General features: G+C 45.7%; 1 protein-coding gene across 4 annotated transcripts in view; it reads left to right on the top strand.

The window, feature by feature from the left end:
• The window catches only part of GRIA1 (glutamate ionotropic receptor AMPA type subunit 1), a 355,242-nt gene that overhangs the window by 291,817 nt on the left and 44,710 nt on the right, over positions 1-18,715 (top strand). For all 4 annotated transcript variants that reach the window (XM_005683203.2, XM_005683204.2, XM_013965710.2 and 1 more), the window contains exon 12: positions 16,144-16,342. In XM_005683203.2, coding sequence (XP_005683260.1) covers positions 16,144-16,342 — 199 coding nt within the window. The remainder of the gene's footprint in view (positions 1-16,143; positions 16,343-18,715) is intronic.

Here is an 18,715-nt window from a genome sequence, read left to right as displayed (position 1 = left end):
AACCTTAACTCTACTGGAAGTCTATTTTGCCATCTAATGCAACGCATTCACAGGACCTAGGGACTGGGATACAGAGTGTTGGGCAGCTGATTTTCTGCTTACTGCATCCCACCTGGCAGGTGAGGAACTGAGGCTCCGTGTGGTTAGGTAACTTGCCCAAGGTCATCACTTAGTTCTTGACAGAATGGCTTTTGATCCCAAGCAGGCTGACACTGAAGCCTTTCCTCTTAACTGCAGGCTTCCATCGGAGAACATAAAGGAAAAGTAGAGGACCCAGCGAGAATAGGGTACTGGGGTGGGGACTTACTGTAGCCACCCTCAAAAGGCAGACACAAGAGGTGGCTGGCTTAAAGGAACACTGCACGGTGATTTCTAGTCACTTCAATTTTCCCTTGCTGGGTAACAAATTACCACCAACTTAGTAGTCCCTGGTGGCTCAGACAGTAAAGCATCAGTCTACCATGCGGGAGACCTGGGTTCAATCCCTGGGTTGGGCAGATCTGCTGGAGAAGGAAATGGCAATCCACTCCAGTATTATTGCCTGGAAAATTCCATGGACAGAGGAACTTGGTAGGCTACAGTCCATGGGGTCGCAAAGAGTCGGACACAACTGAGCGACTTCACTTTCACTAGTAGTTTAATATAATATCCATATATTACTGTACAGTTCAGTATAAATTTGTGATCAGTCTTTTGTAATATTTTTAAAGAAACACAGTTTTATTATTTTAACTTTAGGCAATAATTTGCTCTATGAAAACCACTTTGCAGAGCACAGGTCTGAGGAAACATGATTTTATGACTATGTAAGAATCATGGATATCTGAGATGCATGTTTCTCAAAAATGAGTGCTCCTAAGATTTTTGAAATCAGTTTATGACCTCATAGAATTCCCCATGCAAATTCACTAACAAATATTGAGGCTGTTCTGAGTTCTAGATAATTATGAAGAAGTCAAAGCCCTTAAATTATTTAATAATTTAGCATGGTGCTAACAGTACAAAAGAGCAGAATGAAGAATGGTACTGGCAAGAAAAATCTAACAGTTCAAAGAAATGAGAAGTGAGGAGAGAAAGCAGCCGCCAGGCAGACTTCTTGGAGGAGGTGACAATAATAGCTGGACTGTTAATCATCACACACAGAGTCCATGTCCTGGCTTCAGATGCTCTGTTCGATCTAGTCCTTTCCTTACTCTCCACACTCATCCTCTGCTGCCAGTTACCTTGAACGCATGAAGCCCTTTCCTGTCTCTGAACCTTTGCTCTTCCCATCTCCTCTGTCTAGAAAGCTGTTCCTTCAGATTCTTCACCCAACTGGATCATTCCCAATCCTCAGCTCTCAATTTAAATGTCACCTGCCCAGAGAGACTATCCCTCAGCTCCCTACTACATCAGTCCCTTCTGTCCCTCTTCGTGACGCCCCGCCACCCACCAAATTACTGGAAAGAATAACAACAGTATTCAGTGCTGACATGAGGGGGTATTGCTATTATCTCCATTTTACAGATGAGTGAGCTACAACTAAGTCACCGTCCCAAGGTCACAAGTGAGAGAGGAAGCTGGGATTTGAGTCCAGGTTGAATGATGCCACAGTCCTTAATTTAACTGTTACATTCTAGGTTTTTCTACATATTATAAATCCTATAGGTATCCAATTCCAAAGAAAGGCAATGCAAAAGAATGCTCAAACTACCGCACAATTGCATTCATCTCACACGCTAGTTAAGTAATGCTCAAAATTCTCCAAGCCAGGCCTCAGCAATACGTGAACCGTGAATTTCCTGATGTTCAAGCTGGTTTTAGAAAAGGCAGAGGAACCAGAGATCAAATTGCCAACATCTGCTGGATCATGGAAAAAGCAAGAGAGTTCCAGAAAAACATCTATTTCTGCTTTATTGACTATGCCAAAGCCTTTGACTGTGTGGATCACAATCAACTGTGGAAAATTCTGAAAGAGATGGGAATACCAGACCACCTGACCTGCCTCTTGAGAAATCTGTATGCAGGTCAGGAAGCAACAGTTAGAACTGGACATGGAACAACAGACTGGTTCCAAATAGGAAAAGGAGTACATCAAGGCTGTATATTGTCACCCTGCTTATTTAACTTCTATGCAGAGTACATCATGAGAAACGTTGGACTGGAAGAAACACAAGCTGGAATCAAGATTGCCGGGAGAAATATCAATAACCTCAGATATGCAGATGACACCACCCTTATGGCAAAAAGTGAAGAGGAGCTAAAAAGCCTCTTGATGAAAGTGAAAGAGGAGAGTGAAAAAGTTGGCTTAAAGCTCAACATTCAGAAAACGAAGATCATGGCATCTGGTCCCATCACTTCATGGGAAATAGATGGGAAAACAGTGAAAACAGTGTCAGACTTTATTTTGGGGGGCTCCAAAATCACTGCAGATGGTGCTTGCAGCCATGAAATTAAAAGACGCTTACTCCTTGGAAGAAAAGTTATGACCAACCTAGATAGCATATTCTAAAGCAGAGACATTACTTTGCCGACTAAAGTCCATCTAGTCAAGGCTATGGTTTATCCAGTGGTCATGTATGGATGTGAGAGTTGGACTGTGAAGAAGGCTGAGTGCCAAAGAATTGATGCTTTTGAACTGTGGTGTTGGAGAAGACTCTTGAGAGTCCCTTGGACTGCAAGGAGATCCAACCAGTCCATTCTGAAGGAGATCAACCCTGGGATTTCTTTGGAAGGAATGATGCTAAAGCTGAAACTCCAGTACTTTGGCCACCTCATGTGAAGAGTTGACTCATTGGAAAAGACTCTGATGCTGGGAGGGATTGGGGGCAGGAGGAGAAGGGGACGACCCAGGATGAGATGCCTGGATGGCATCACTGACTTGATGGACGTGAGTCTGAGTGAACTTTGGGAGATGGTGATGGACAGAGAGGCCTGGCATGCTGCGATTCATGGGGTCGCAAAGAGTCGGACACAACTGAGCGACTGAACTGAATAGGTATTCATTTAGAAAGTCAAAAAAATAGAAGAAAGAAGGTAAGGGGAAAAAAAGAGCCCATAATCTAGCCTCCCAGCTGACTCAGTAATTTCTTAGATTACATACTCCTGACCACTTATCTGCCAAAGTTGACTTTCTAATTGGCCATACAGCAGAGTGTTTTATAATCTGCTTTTTTTCACTTAACAGCAACTGAAAATCTCCTGCCAGGGCATCTTTCATTTAAGAACAGTAGTATTTGTTTGAACCAGGTACCTCCCCAGGTCCAGGTGGCCAGTGAAGCACATTACAGCTCATCCTCACAACAACGCTTTTAGGTTGGTTCAGTTATTATCCCCATTTCACAGATAGATGAAACTGAGGCTCAGGAATATGCAATAACTTGCCTTAAATCACCACTAATAAATGGCAGGGATGGAATAGGAGGTCTGTACAGCTTCTGAATTCCTACGCTGTAACTGTCTGGAATGTCTAAGAACCGAGTGTTCCCTTGATGAAATGATGGGGAGAGTTGTGGGTGAGGAAAGAAGGCTGTTCCCAGCCTCCAGGGCTGCCCTGCCAGCTTGGTTGGGGATACGTGGGCGAGAAGGTCTGAGTCTGCAGGAACTGGGTAGGGTGAAAAAATGCCTGACAAATGGAGGATTTTCAATTGGTTATTTTAAGTAAAGCAGCTTCTTATAATACATGCCTTGTGCGGGAGCAAAACAAACATTAATTAAAAGAGATGCTCGCACTGTTATTTTCTCTCCCATTTGCTAATGGGTTGGGGTCTATTTTTAAAAAGCCCCACAACATCCCACATTTAAATCTGCTGCCTACTCTAAGGACTGTGAATGACAGATATGCTGGGCCACAGATGACAATTCAGACCCTCACCTGACCCACCAAAGCAGAGATCCAATCTCCCTGCACCCATTCACTTGTAAAATCAGCTGGTGGATGAGCAAAGGGTAGGGGCTCTCAGGAGGGTACAGGAAAAACATATGTTTGAGTATTATGGGCTGTTCAGAAGGCAGCCAGCTATAAAGAGAGAGCGGTTTTTTCTAAGAACTTACCCCACAAAGTGTATGTTGGAGGAAGTTCCATTTCTAACACAAGTGTGATGCCCCCATTCCTTTGTGTCTAGGAACTATGGATAAGGGGTACTGGGGACCTGAGAAGGGCAACCTTGAGAGAGGTGGCAGCCCTGGTTCAAGCTGGACCCACTTTCAGCACAGTGAGCTCATACTATTGGAATTCAGTGGACCCAGGTTCACACATAAGCTCCATCACTTGCTTTGTGGGCTTAATAATTTCATCTCTCTGACCCTCAGTTTCCTCATTTATCAAAAAGGGGGTGGGATATGCTTGTGCGGCCTGAAGAGAGTGATGGGCATCAGAAGAATGAATGTCAAGTATTCTATACACTAACCAGCTCACAGTAGGTGCTCAGAGCAGTGGCTGCTGCTGCTGGGTGATTAACATGCTTTGGGCATGTTCTTGTCCCATGTCCCCGCCATGGTGCAAGCTGTTCCTGCTCCAGAAAAATACCTTTCTTTCTGTTTCAGAACACCCAAAGCCTGCCTGCCCTGTGTATCCCCAGTAAACGGCTCCCCTTTCTGGCCACCTCTTCAGATTTTCCCAGCTGGGCATGGCTCTGCGCACCTCTGTACTTTCACAGCACTTAATCAGTGAAAGTAGGATCGTGTTGTTCCCCACCCCATGCTGTTCTCCCCAGGCCAGGTGTCACAACTGCTTCGTTTGTGTCATTCATTCCATTAAATTGATTTTCTTAAGAAGAAACTTCTGAAGTATTCCTCATCAGGCTTGGTATGTAGTCAGTGCTCAGTAAACATTGTGCCACCCTTCATTTATTCAGCATGTATTCAATGAGCACCTATGTGCTAGGCACCCTGCAGGGTTCCAGGGATACAGCAGTGAATGACAAAGCCCCCTGCCCTCGCTGAACTTCCATTTTAGTGGCAGGAGACAGATAATAATGAATAAACAAATCAATAAATACATGGTTATTTAAAGAACACATTAGACTTTAATAAATGCTATGAAGAAAAGAAAACAAAGTAAGAAGAGAGAGCTGGATGGCAGAGAGAGTACTTGGAGGGGCGTATGTGAGGAGCTGTTGTCTGAGCAGAAACCCAGGCACTGGGACAATTTCAGGGAAGTGAGTTCCAGGTGGGGGAACAACAGCATATGTCTTAATGTGGGAAAGACTTTGGTGTGTTCTAGGAACTGGAACAAAGCCAATGAGGCTGCGGCAGAGCCATGGCAGGAAAGACGGCACCAGATGAGACTAGAGGAGGGCCAGATGAAGTTGACCTGATCCAGGCATTTGGATTTTATTTTCTAAGTGTGACAGATTTTAAGTGGGGTGGGGAACAACATGATCCTATTCACAGCTTTAAAAGGTCCTTCTGGCTATTGTGTGGATGTAGGTTGTTCAAGAACAAGAGAAGAAGCAAGGAAATGTGGTGCGAGTATATATTCAATAGTATCTTGAATGTTATCAGGGACTGTGGAGGGTGACTGGATTTGATGGACTGAAGGCGAGAGAAAGAGACAAGTCAGAACTGTCCACCTGGTGTTCGGTTTAAATAGTAGGGGGCACAATGGTGTCATTTCCTGAGATTAGGAAGACGGAGAAGAATAAGTACTTCATGTTCAGAAGGACAGGAGATTGATACTTAGGAGCTGTTAGCATCCACATATGAAAGTTATGGGCTTGGAGGAGATCATCTGTGGTAAGATGGTAGACAGGGATGGGAAGAGGGCTGAAGCCTGAGCTCTGGACACAACAGGAATTTAAGATTAAGCAAGAAAGGAAGAGCCAGCAAAGGGACTAAGCAGGACCAACCTGCAAAGTACACGGAGACTAAGGAGAGCATGGGGCCTAGAAGCCAAACAGAATGTTTCCAGAAGAAATCACCACCAGCACCACCACCATCATCATAGTATCATCACCACCACCACCACCTCCATCACCATCGTATCATCACCACCACCTCCATCACCATCGTATCACCACCACCACCACCTCCATCACCATCGTATCACCACCACCACCACCTCCATCACCATCATATCACCACCAGCACCACCTCCATCACCATGTCATCATCATCACCACCACCTCCATCACCATCGTATCATCACCACCACCACCTCCATCACCATGTCATCATCATCACCACCACCACCTCCATCACCATCGTATCATCACCACCACCACCTCCATCACCATCGTATCATCACCACCACCACCTCCACCACCATCGTATCATCACCACCACCACCTCCATCACCATCGTATCATCACCACCACCTCCATCACCATGTCGTCATCATCACCACCACCACCTCCATCACCATCGTATCATCACCACCACCACCTCCATCACCATGTCATCATCATCACCACCACCACCTCCATCACCATGTCGTCATCATCACCACCACCACCTCCATCACCATGTCGTCATCATCACCACCACCTCCATCACCATCGTATCACCACCACCACCACCTCCATCACCATGTTGTCGTCATCACCACCACCACCTCCATCACCATCGTATCACCACCACCACCACCTCCATCACCATGTCGTCATCATCACCACTACCACCTCCATCACCATCGTATCACCACCACCACCTCCATCACCATGTCGTCATCATCACCACCACCTCCATCACCATCGTATCACCACCACCACCACCTCCATCACCATCGTATCACCACCACCACCTCCATCACCATCGTATCATCACCACCACCACCTCCATCACCATCGTATCACCACCACCACCACCTCCATCACCATGTTGTCGTCATCACCACCACCACCTCCATCACCATTGTATCATCACCACCACCACCTCCATCACCATCGTATCACCACCACCACCTCCATCACCATGTCGTCATCATCACCACCACCACCTCCATCACCATGTCGTCATCATCACCACCACCTCCATCACCATCGTATCATCACCACCACCTCCATCACCATGTCGTCATCATCACCACCACCACCTCCATCACCATGTCGTCATCACCACCACCACCTCCATCACCATTGTATCACCACCACCACCACCTCCATCACCATCGTATCACCACCACCACCTCCATCACCATCGTATCACCACCACCACCTCCATCACCATCGTATCATCACCACCACCTCCATCACCATGTCGTCATCATCACCACCACCTCCATCACCATCCTATAATCACCACCACCACCTCCATCACCATGTCGTCATCATCAATGCATCAAGTGAACATATTGAGTCCTGCTGAATCTGTGCTAGATGCAAAACCTGACTTGCTCATCAAATTCTCACAATTCATGAGATGAAATTCAGGATCTCCATTTTCAGTTATAGAGACTGAAACTTAGAGAGTGAACCAAACAATCAGTAAATATTTAAAAATGAACAAATTGATCTACATGCTTTCTTTTGTGAACTATGGCCACACTGCACTCCTGAAGCTTATCTCAATGGAAAATAACAGGAACATAAGACCGTCCCTCTTCGAAACACGGCTCAGCAAATTCTACTGGAAGAGCACCAGGCTCTTGTTGGAGCTTGCTGTCCAACCCCCCGTTTCCCACCCTGGGACTCAGCACACGAGCCCCGACCTGCCCCCTCCTCCGGGGCTGGAACACAGTGACCAGCAGCTGGGCAATTAACATGACTCACTTCCCCTCTACCAGGGAAGTGCTGAGTGATTTGCAGCTGGTGAAAATGGGATGCTTTGCCACTCAGGCATAGCATCTTGGATGAAGGGGACTCATCAGTGGAAATGTTGTAGTTGGCCAGTTATTTACCCCAGTCTGGGAACCTCAAGGCCCGATACCAAGTGAGCCTCTCTCTGAACATAGCTCAGCTGAATAATTAGTCAACATGGACCTTTATCTCTCAGTAATTTAGAGGAGGGCCATCCAAGTCCTTGCCTTCATGTTCCTGTTTCCATTACTTTCTAAAAATAGCCATTTGAAGCAGATGACCAAGGGAAAGAGCTTGAGTTCAGTGACCTCTTGAGCTCAGCTGAATGAAGGCACACAGGAGGTGTCCCTTCTGTCTCCTTCCTCTTAGACAAAGCTTTTGAAATAAAGAAGAATGTCCATATCTAACTCCTTGTGACAGATGTCCTGGGCAGGGGAGAGATTGATGAGATCAGAAGCTGATTCCTGTTTAACGCCATTCCACTCCCTACACTGGCCCCATATATCTGCTTTCCTAAAGGCCCCTGGCCACAGCACCTGCTGCCCCATCTGCAACCAGGACATTGCTCGAAACACCATCTGCACACCTCCATCCTGAAACACTCTCCATTCCAGGCCCTGAGCTCCAGGCTTCACTGGTAACTTTTTCTTTCTCATTACTAAGAAAACCTTTAAGATGAGTACTAGCACTCCATTTTATGAAGAAACAAGCACAAAGAGATCTAATGACTTACCCAATATTATACAACCAATAAGTTAACAAGGCAGGACCATCCTGTCTTGTCTGGCCCCTGAGCCTATTCTCTTAACGCCTTCACCTTTCTCTGTGAGGATAGCACAAAACTGGCAAATGGATCACTGTAATACTTTATCTAGGTGTTTGTGAGTGGTACTAATAACTGCATGCATGCTCAGTCACTCAGTCAGGTTCAACACTTTGTGACTCCATGGACTGTAGCCTGCCAGGCTCCGGCGCCTGCCAGGAGGTTGCCATTTCCTACTCCAGGGGAACTTCAGACCCAGGGATCGAAACCTAAGCCTCTCGTGTGGCAGGCAAATTCTTTACCACTGAGCCACCTGGGAAGCCTAATAACTGGATAGATGATTTAAAAAAATGTCAAAATAGTGTATTCACGTCAATCAAAGAACTCTGCGATTCAGAGTAAGACTGAGGGCAGAAGTCACTGAACTACAGGCCACAGGCTTCATCCAGCCCGCTGTTTTCGTGATGCAAGTTGTAACGGAATCCAGCCATGTGCACGTGTGTGAACCCATTTTCTGTGGCTGTTTTCACACTACACCAGCACGGATGAGGAGTACAGCAGAGACTATAAGGCCTTCAAAGCCTGAAATATTTACTACCTGGCCTTTTACAGAAAAAAAAAAAAAATTGCCCACTACCTCATCTAGAAAGACAAATCCAAGCTGTGAGATTAGAAATACACATTTAAAGGCCTGCAGTGAATCCAAATCCATGACCAAGAAGGAAATGCTAACTATCAGAACCCAAAGATGGTCTAGCCAGATCCTTACTGTCTTTCATTAGCACCAAGTTATGTGTTTAATGGCATGCTTAGTGTTTCATTGACCAAAGGAAAAAAATGTCATTTTCCAGAGGAGACCAGCATCTAGCGGGCAGCATCTGGCTCCCCAGGCCATGTCAGAATGCATTTACCCGATGGGCAAGGACTGCCAATTGAGCATTTCTCTCTCTCACTGCCTCTGCCCCTATGCATCATCAAATCCTTATACATCTTCACCTCTCCAGTCAGCCTGCTTCTCCCACTATCTATGGGCTCTGTTTTAGTTCAACCCATCATCATCAGTGTTAAAGAGTAAATATCATAAATAATCAGAGTGACATCTTAAATCCTTACCCCAGCATGGTTAGAATTTTAAGCGCAGAATGATCGTGGTATAATAGAGATGCAGAAAGGGCTACCCAGTGCTCTGATGGCAAAGGCAGGGAAGTTCACAGAGAAGGTGATACCCCACTCAGCTCCTTCTTATCTCTAGCCCCCTCCCTTCTCCCACCTTGGCAGTCGCCAACTCATACTTCAAAACCCAGGACAAGATTCTCCTCCACTGGTAACTTTTCCCAACCTCTGCTTAGCAAGCGCTTCTGCGTTCCCTTAGTATTGCTTTCTTACTTGTCACATGATCAAGATAAAGCTATAATTACTATTTATGATATTTATACAACACAGTGATGATGGCTTTACTGAGTGATCGCTATGCTCCCGACTCTGTGCTCCAAACACAACACTCCACAGAGAATCAAGGTTATCTGACCCCAAAGCCTATGTTTGCCCACCACCATCTCATTTTCTTCCTGGAAGGAAGAGACTGTGGTGTATTCCCTCTTATCTCCCCCGGCCCCTGTGCCCAACAGTACCTGTCGTATAAGCAATGCTTGTAAAATGAGTGAATAATCAGTATGATACACGCAGTTCAAAAAGTTCCCATCTCTTGGTGATCCAAACCCAAACCTAGGTACTCCTGTGAAGAGACTTGACAAATGTAATTACAGTCCCAAGCCAGTTGACTGTAAGGCTATCCAGACGGCCATCACCCAATCTGATAAGCCCTTTAAAAGCAGAGCATTTTCTCCAGAGCTAGAAGTCAGAAAAATTGGAAGAATTAAGGGATTTGCCACACTCTCACTTGCTTGAAGGTGGAGGGGGCAGATGATGAGGGATGCTGGCAGCTTCCAGGAGCTGAGACCAGCTCCTGGTGGATAGCCAGCAAGGAAATGACGGCCTCATTCCCACAACCACGAGGAGATGAATTCTGCAAACAGCCAGTAAGCATGAAAGAAGACCCCAACCTCCAAATGAGAACCACAGCCCCAGCCAATATGTTGATTTCAGCCGGACGAGACACTGAGTAGAGTCTAGACACCCTCACTCAGACTTCTGACCTAAAGAACTAGGAGATCATCAGTGAGTTACTAAACTCGTAGTGACTTGTTATTCAACAAAAACAACAACAAAAAGTGCAAACAGATTTCTAATTCTGTGGAGAGGATGGTGGCCAAACTGCTTTGTGTGGATTCCAAAGGTTCTGGGGAACATTACAGGAGGTGAACATTCCTGAGCATATATCCAGACAAAAATTTAATCCAAAAGATTCATGCACCCCTATGCTCATAGCAGGACCATTCACAACAGCCAACACAGGGAAACAACCTCGATGTCCATCTTCTTTATCCATAAAGACAAAGAAGATGGTACACATATGCAATGGAATACTACTCAGCCATAAAAAGAAGGAAATAATGCCATTTGCAGCAACATGGATGGACCTAGAGATTGTCAATAATGAGTGAAGTAACCCAGGCAGAGAAAGATAAATATCATATGAGATCACTTATATGTAATATCTAAAATTGGACACAAATGAATCTATATGAAACAGAAAAAGACTCAAGGACATAGAGAACAGGAATGTGGCTGCCAAGAGGGAAGGGGATGGGGAAGGGATGGAGTGGGAAATTGGGGTTAGCAGATGTAAACTATTATACATAGGATGGATAAACAAGGTCCTACTGAATAGTATAGAGAACTATATTCAGTATCCTATGATAAACAAAAGGGATGAATAGGGGCATAATGGAATCACCTTGTTGTATAGCAGAAATTAACACAATGTTGTAAATCATCTATACTTCAATCAATCAAAATAGTCCCAAAGTAAAAAAAAAAAAAAGAGGTGAGTGTTGGCCATGATCCAGCATCATAGAGTCATTGTGGGTGAGGAAGTCCATGTCCTTCTACAGACAGATCAGAAGTTGGTAAAGTAGGGAGTACTCTGCAGTGGCTGGAGTGGACAGGAAATACAACGTTCTGGGTCCTAGTCCCAGCTCTGCCTCACTGCGTGACCCTGGACAAGTCCTTTTACGTCCCTGACCTGTGGTTCTTTGGTCTCTCAGATGGGGGCATTCATTCCTCCCTGTCTACTTCATAGGGCTATGAGTCAAGTTCAAGTAAGATAGAAGTCCAACAAGCCACATAAATCATGGCCAGTGCTGGGGGAACATAGTGTTTCCTCGATTACCTAGAAGTTTGGCGAAGAGCTATGCCATATTATAAGACTAATAAAATTCAGGTGAAGAGCTATGCCAAGTTACAAGACTAATAAAATTCAGGTGATTAGGCAGAACTTCAAGGGGTTCAGATTACAGTTGTTCCATCCCTACTAAGAAAAGTGGTTCTTTGCCCTGTGACTCCCTGGGGGAAACATGATCCTCATCAAAATAATGTCTCCTGTTTCAACAGCACTTTTCAGAGTACTTTCCCCTCTACCATTTGAATTGCAATAGCTTGTATCCCATTAAAGGAAAAAAAAAATGGACTAAGAATCTTTCTAGTTCTGAAAGTTTTGGTTTTCCGCCACGAGATAGGGGTTAGTCTCACCCACTAAACAGGAAGGAGACTTAGGCCCAGCCAGGTAGGCAGCTTGCCAAGGATACGGGGCTGGTCAGTGAAGCAGCAAAGACTCTCACTGCCAGTCCTAACTTCTAATATTAAATTACTCCAGCTCCCTGCCTCTGGGATGGAGCTGGGAACATACAGACTTCTCACGTGGAGGCTCAGCTTTGCCTGTGCCAACTCTGAGCTGAAAGGGGGTTCACTCACACTCAAGTTCCATATTATAGCCTGAATATAAACAAAGCACTGGAATCATGTCTCATTTTGAAGAGCCCTCAGCTATTTCATGATGACAGTTACTCTCCTGGCTGTGGAGCAGAGGAATTTTTCTTTGCTATCTTCATCAAGTAGGGGGATGTGGGGAATCCTCTATAGGGTATGCTTCTCTCAACACCCAGCTGATAAATAGTCATGAAAGAACAGGGAAAAGGGACCCACAGACCAGGACCTTTCTTGGAAAGACTTTGAGCTTCACCAGATGAGCCCCACATGCAGGGACCTTAGCTGGGTCTCTCAGTTCACATAACGTGGCCATCCTGAACACACAGTTTGGGGCCGACATGGTGAAACATAAGCAGGTTAGAATTATCCTGACCCTGAAAGTTATTCCTGAGCTCTAGAATCTAACATGAAGGGAGCCATCCAGTTCTAAAAGAGGTGGCATCCGTGCCATTCACTTGTTATTGAGGCTGAGTGTGTACTGGGTGCTAGAGATTCCACACAGCACAAAAGAGCTCTAAGTTCCTTTACTCTCACAGAGAACGTGCTCGAGGGGGTACAACTGACAGTCACTCACACAAACAGATGTCAGACATCAACTGTGATGTGAGTTGCGCAGGGATCTGACAGTCATAAGCTCGAATGCTGAAAGAGTGAGGACTAGGCTGAGGTCTGAAGGATGAATAGGGTTGATGCATTGATCATGGGAAAGAGCAGCATGTACTAAGGGTGAGAGGCTTTTGAGTATGAAGGATCAAACAAATTTCTGTGTGACTGGAGTTACAGAATCCATGTTGTAACGGCAATGGTGAGATAACCAAGGGCCAGACCACACAGGGCCACTGAGGAGTTGAATTTTATTCCAAGTGTAAGAAGAGAGCTTTGATGGGTTTTAAGCAACAAAGAAACAGAATGTAATCAATGTTTTTCAAGAGATCATGCAGGCTGCCTTGTGCAGAGCCGATTAGGCAGAGGAATGGGAAGATGGGGGCTGGGGAGTTGAATGGAAACAAGAAATCCAGTTAAGTGCCCTTGTGATCATCCAGAATTGGAAAAGAAGCATCTTCTCACAACCCTGCACACCTATAACAGCGCTAGTGGTAAAGAATCCGCCTCCCAATGCAGGAGACATAAGAGATGCAGGTTCAATCCCTGGGTCAAGAAGATCCCTCGGAGGAGAACATGGCAACCCACTCCAGTTTCTTGCCTGGAGAAACCCATGGACAGAGGAGCTTGGCAGGCTACAGTCCATGGGGTTGCAAAGAGTCTGACGCAACTGAAGCGACTTAACACACAGCAGAGAAGGCGAACAGAACACTGGACCAGTCATCAGAATACTAGTATGATCTGGAGTACAACTGCGTATGACTCCTCAGGCATTAGGAAAATGATTTGCCTCTGTGTGTCTCATGTTGCTTAACTGGCCAATAGAATCCATGCATCCTGGCCTACCTCCTAATGATTTCAAATCACACAATGTCAGAGCTAGGTGTGTAAGAGGAAGCAGTTGGTCTCTGCTCCCATGTGATGCTTGGCCCTTCCTCTATCTGGTTTATTTTGTGTCCCTAGCACTTAGTACCCTGGAGAACCATGGGTGGGCACCAAGTACATCTCTATAAATGATTTATCACTTGAACATCTTCAGAAATGGGGAAACTCTCTCTCACCCCCAGAATAGCCACCATTGCACTATACTCACCATCAAAAACATCTTCCTCCTATTCAGACAGCATCTGTTTCCTGTAACTTCTGCCAAATGCGCCTGGATCAGGTCTCGTGGCACAAGCCTCATGTCAGTCCTTCAGTGAACACACCTCTCCAAGCCTCTTCTTCCTGTACAGCCTCCCCTCTTCCTGCAGCTGTTCTTCAAAGGACATGGCTTCATTGCACTCTCATGTTTTCACTCCTTTGAACAAGTCTCCTTTTATTTCCCTCTTCCTCTGAAGCATCTAGGACAGTGCCATCCATAGAACAAGCAATAAGTATTTGTTGGTTTTCTTGGGGTGAACACTGCCTGCCTAGAGTGAAAAGGAATCTCCCAGGAACCGAAACAAAGTGGAGCAGACAGGAACATGGGAATAATACAGACAGGGTTGACAAGGTCTCAATAATCAAGCCAGCCAGCTGGGTGCTGCTCCTGGGTCAGTGTGACTTGGGACTCCTGAGTTTCTTTATCAGTAAAACTCGGTGGTTTGGACTAGTGATTACTCTCGTTGTTAAGCATGAGGTTCTAGTTAAGCATTGTCACCCCTGAGCTTGAGGCTGTCAGAGTACATGTTATAAAGGGATTAAGGGTATAGCGGCTTCGGGATGACACTTCCTTAACAAACTAAGCAGGATGGAAGGAGTAATGGAATAACTTTGTCACCATCTGATTGAGTCCGACTTGATGCCATGTCTGGCCACCACATAAAATCAGCCCATATAACATCAACATCACTGGTAATATCTTTGGGAAGCCCTGGACTTGAAATCTCCTAGCTAAATCCAAACAGTCACAGTAGAACTCTTGGCTGGTCATGTTTCTCTTCACAGCTTTGGGAACAAGAGAGGAGCATTAGCATTAAGTCACTTCAGTCATGTCAGACTTTGTGCAACCCCATAGACGGCAGCCCACCAGGCTCCCCCATCCCTGGGATTCTCCAGGCAAGAACACTGGAGTGGGTTGCCATTTCCTTCTCCAATGCATGAAACTGAAAAGTGAAAGTGAAGTCACTCAGTCATGTCCGACCCTCAGCAACCCCGTGGACTGCAGCCCACCAGGCTCGTTTGTCCATGGGATTTTCCAGGCAAGAGTACTGGAGTGGGTTGCCATTGCCTTCTCTGAATAAGAGAGGAGAATAGGACAATAATCTCAAGGATGAATTTCTCATGTATGATTGTCGTATTTGCCACTTTGATCCAGATTAGACTATCCTTTGTCTTTTACTTCAGTCAAGTTCTCTTTCACCATAGTAAGAGAACTGTGCCTGCACTCAACAAGTGACATTCCCCGAAGTGGCTGGACAGAATGCTGGTGGTGTCTTTTCTTTCTAAAATGGTCTCCCTTCCCTTTCTTCTAATCCATCATTTTGGTGGCCTTTGCCAGCCAGGAGGGCATTGGCTAGAAGGCAGCCTGAAAATACCTCTGGACATGATCAAATGCGTGCACCATGCGTGTAAATGTACTGCATTCATGTATGCATGTTCATACTTCTGGCGTATATGTAACTGCACATAACAGGATGTTTATACGTGTTGGTGATTTCATGGGCAAGTGTTGGCATATCTCTTTGTTGGCATGTGTCTCAATGTGTGTGCATGGGTGACAGCGAGTGTGAAGATGTGCCTGCAGAGCTGTCTAACCCCTGAATGGCAACCCCACAAGTCCTCATCCATGATAAGGAACGAAAATGCACAGGAGGCTCTGACATTTGGATTCTCACACTCTGCTGACAGAAGAGAAGGGTGCAATAGGGCTTGACAGCTCTGCTAATGAGCTGGGGCTAGCCCTCGGCCCCACCCACGTGTGTGCATGCTAAGTCACTTCAGTCATGTCTGACATTTTTGCAACCCTGTGGACTGTAGCCCGCCAGGCTCCTCTGTCCAAAGGATTCTCCAGGCAAGAATAATGGAGTTGGTTACCATGCCCTCCTCCAGGGGATGTTCCCAACCCAGGGATTAAACCCACGTCTCTTATGTCTCCTGCATTAGCAGGTGGGTTTTTTACAGCGCCACCTGTCACACAGCCTTCTATAATTGACGTCTGTGCTTCTGATATCTCTTCCCTTTGGCCTGCAGGTCCTTGTCTGGCCGCATCGTGGGCGGCGTCTGGTGGTTCTTCACCTTGATCATCATCTCCTCCTACACAGCCAACCTGGCCGCCTTCCTGACGGTGGAGAGGATGGTGTCTCCCATCGAGAGTGCCGAGGACCTAGCAAAGCAGACGGAAATCGCTTACGGGACCCTGGAAGCGGGATCTACGAAGGAGTTCTTCAGGGTAGGGACATCCCTTGTCCAGGGGCACTTCCACAGGAGGGAACCAATACCGTCATTAAAATATCCCTCTCATAGAGCGCCAGATTACAGGCAACTGCTTAAGTGAGTGTACGCCAGGGACTCTGAACACATTTCTCAGCTTTATACAGATCCCCCAAACACCCTCTATTTCTATATTCATGGACACTTCAAAGCTCTTCCACTGAATTAGACCCCCTCACATACCCTAGTCTGTATCAAGTGCTTTGAGGACTGCAGAGTGTATGATATACAGTACCCTTCCTGCTCCCACCGGCACCTTCAGTCTTGTTAGTAACTGATTAGGAACAGTTTTGTTTTTTTTTTTTTTAAATCTCTGAAAAATCTAGCTTGTCGTCCCCATGGCAGCCGAGAGCTCCTTGGCAGCCCCAACCCAGAGTCACTCAGTCCTCCATCGACAGTTAATTAGATGTGTGAAGGGCCGTGGGAGCTGCAGATGATAGAGAGATCCAAGAACAAACACCCCAAGCCTGCTTTCCCATCCTCCCTGCCACGCTGTCTTCATGTTCCTGAAGATGAGATTTTCCTGATAGTTCAAACCTAGAGACTGTGAGTGCAGCCTTGGTGCCGGGGGCACTGGGGTGAGGCAGAGGGGACATATTAATTTTCCGCATACTGTTGCCCAGAGCAGTCTGCAGCTCAGGCTGTCTGCAGCCCCGCTCCCTGCTGTGACCATCCTGTCAGGTCAAACTGCATCTTGCAAATTGCCCTGCTGTGTGTTTTGTTGGTTCTGGGCCTGGAAGATGATCTGAAAATCTGGGCACAGCTGATTTTATCTATTTCTCAGTTTCCCTAAAGAGAATATTGAATATACTGCAGATCCCATGATTGGCCAGGGGTATTTCTTTTCCTAATTTGAGATCCTCCCTCCCTTTTCTCCTTTCTTTTTCCCCCTCCCCAGGACACTGTTGCTTGAATGATGAATCTTCATGTAAAGAATCAAATATTTCAAGTTAGCAAGGAACTGAACGGTGACCATGCCTAAACTCCTCATGGAACAAATGGGGAAAGTTAGCAGTAGATAGAAGCCTGGAACCCAGGGCTCTTCACCCTCAGGCCAGTGTTCATACTGGTGCCCACTTATGAAACAAATCACCTACTTTACTTGATTAAAGACTATCTTACAACTCCCTCCACCAAATGCTTCACTAGCCGTTCCCAGTCACTATCTCCATTCATTTTTCCTTGAGAGCTAGAATTTTCCTGGGCCCAAATATCTTTAGAGATCAGCTGGTTCAAACAACAAGCTAAATGTATGTCAGTATTTTGCCAACTCCTATTGATATCAAGAAAATAATCCTGATATTGTGCATGAGGAATAATGACATATTACATGTATAAAGAAATCTGTAATCTATATATCAATCACTAGATTAGATACGTTGCCTGACTCTAGTAGTAACTGTCTTTAAAAAATATATCCCCTTTGTATGGCTGAGTCCCTTTCATGTCCACCTGATACTATCATTGTTAATTGCCTATCAGTTCAGTTCAGTACAGTTGCTCAGTCATGTCCGACTCTTTGTGACCCCATGAACCGCAGCATGCCAGGCCTCCCTGTCCATCACCAACTCCCGGAGTTTACCCAAACTCATGTCCATTGAATCAGTGATGCCATCCAACCATTTCATCCTCTGTCGTCCCTTTCTCCTCCTGCCCTCAATCTTTCCCAGCATCAGGGTCTTTTCAAATGAGTCAGCTCTTCGCATCAGGTGGCCAAAGTATTGGAGTTTCAGCTTCAACATCAGTCCTTTCAGTGAATACCCAGGACAGATCTCCTTTAGGATGGACTGGTTGGATCTCCTCACAGTCCAAGGGACTCTCAAGAGTCTTCTCCAATACCACAGTTCAAAAAAAATCAATTCTTTGGCACTCGGCTTTCTTTACAGTCCAACTCTCACATCCATACATGACCACTGGAAAAACCATAGCTTTGACTAGATGGACCTTTGCTGACAAAGGAATGTCTCTGCTTTTCAATATGCTATCTACGTTGGTCATAACTTTCCTTCCAAGGAGTAAGCATCTTTTAATTTCATGCCCCTCAATCACCATCTGCAGTGATTTTGGAGCCCCCCAAAATAAAGTCTGACACTGTTTCCACTGTTTCCCCATCTATTTCCCATGAAGTCATGGGACCAGATGCCATGATCTTCGTTTTCTGAATGTTGAGCTTTAAGCCAACTTTTTCACTCTCCACTTTCACTTTCATCAAGAGGCTCTTTAGTTCTTTTTCACTTTCTGCCATAAGGGTGGAATCATCTGCGTATATGAGGTTATTGATATTTCTGCCGGCAATCTTGATTCCAGCTTGGGCTTCCTCCAGCCCAGCATT

Source organism: Capra hircus, chromosome 7 (assembly GCF_001704415.2).
Source record: "Capra hircus breed San Clemente chromosome 7, ASM170441v1, whole genome shotgun sequence".
NCBI classification, from domain to species: Eukaryota; Metazoa; Chordata; class Mammalia; order Artiodactyla; family Bovidae; genus Capra; species Capra hircus.
The sequence above is the reverse complement of the archived record's forward strand: the minus strand, read 5'-3'. Positions and strand labels throughout refer to the sequence as shown.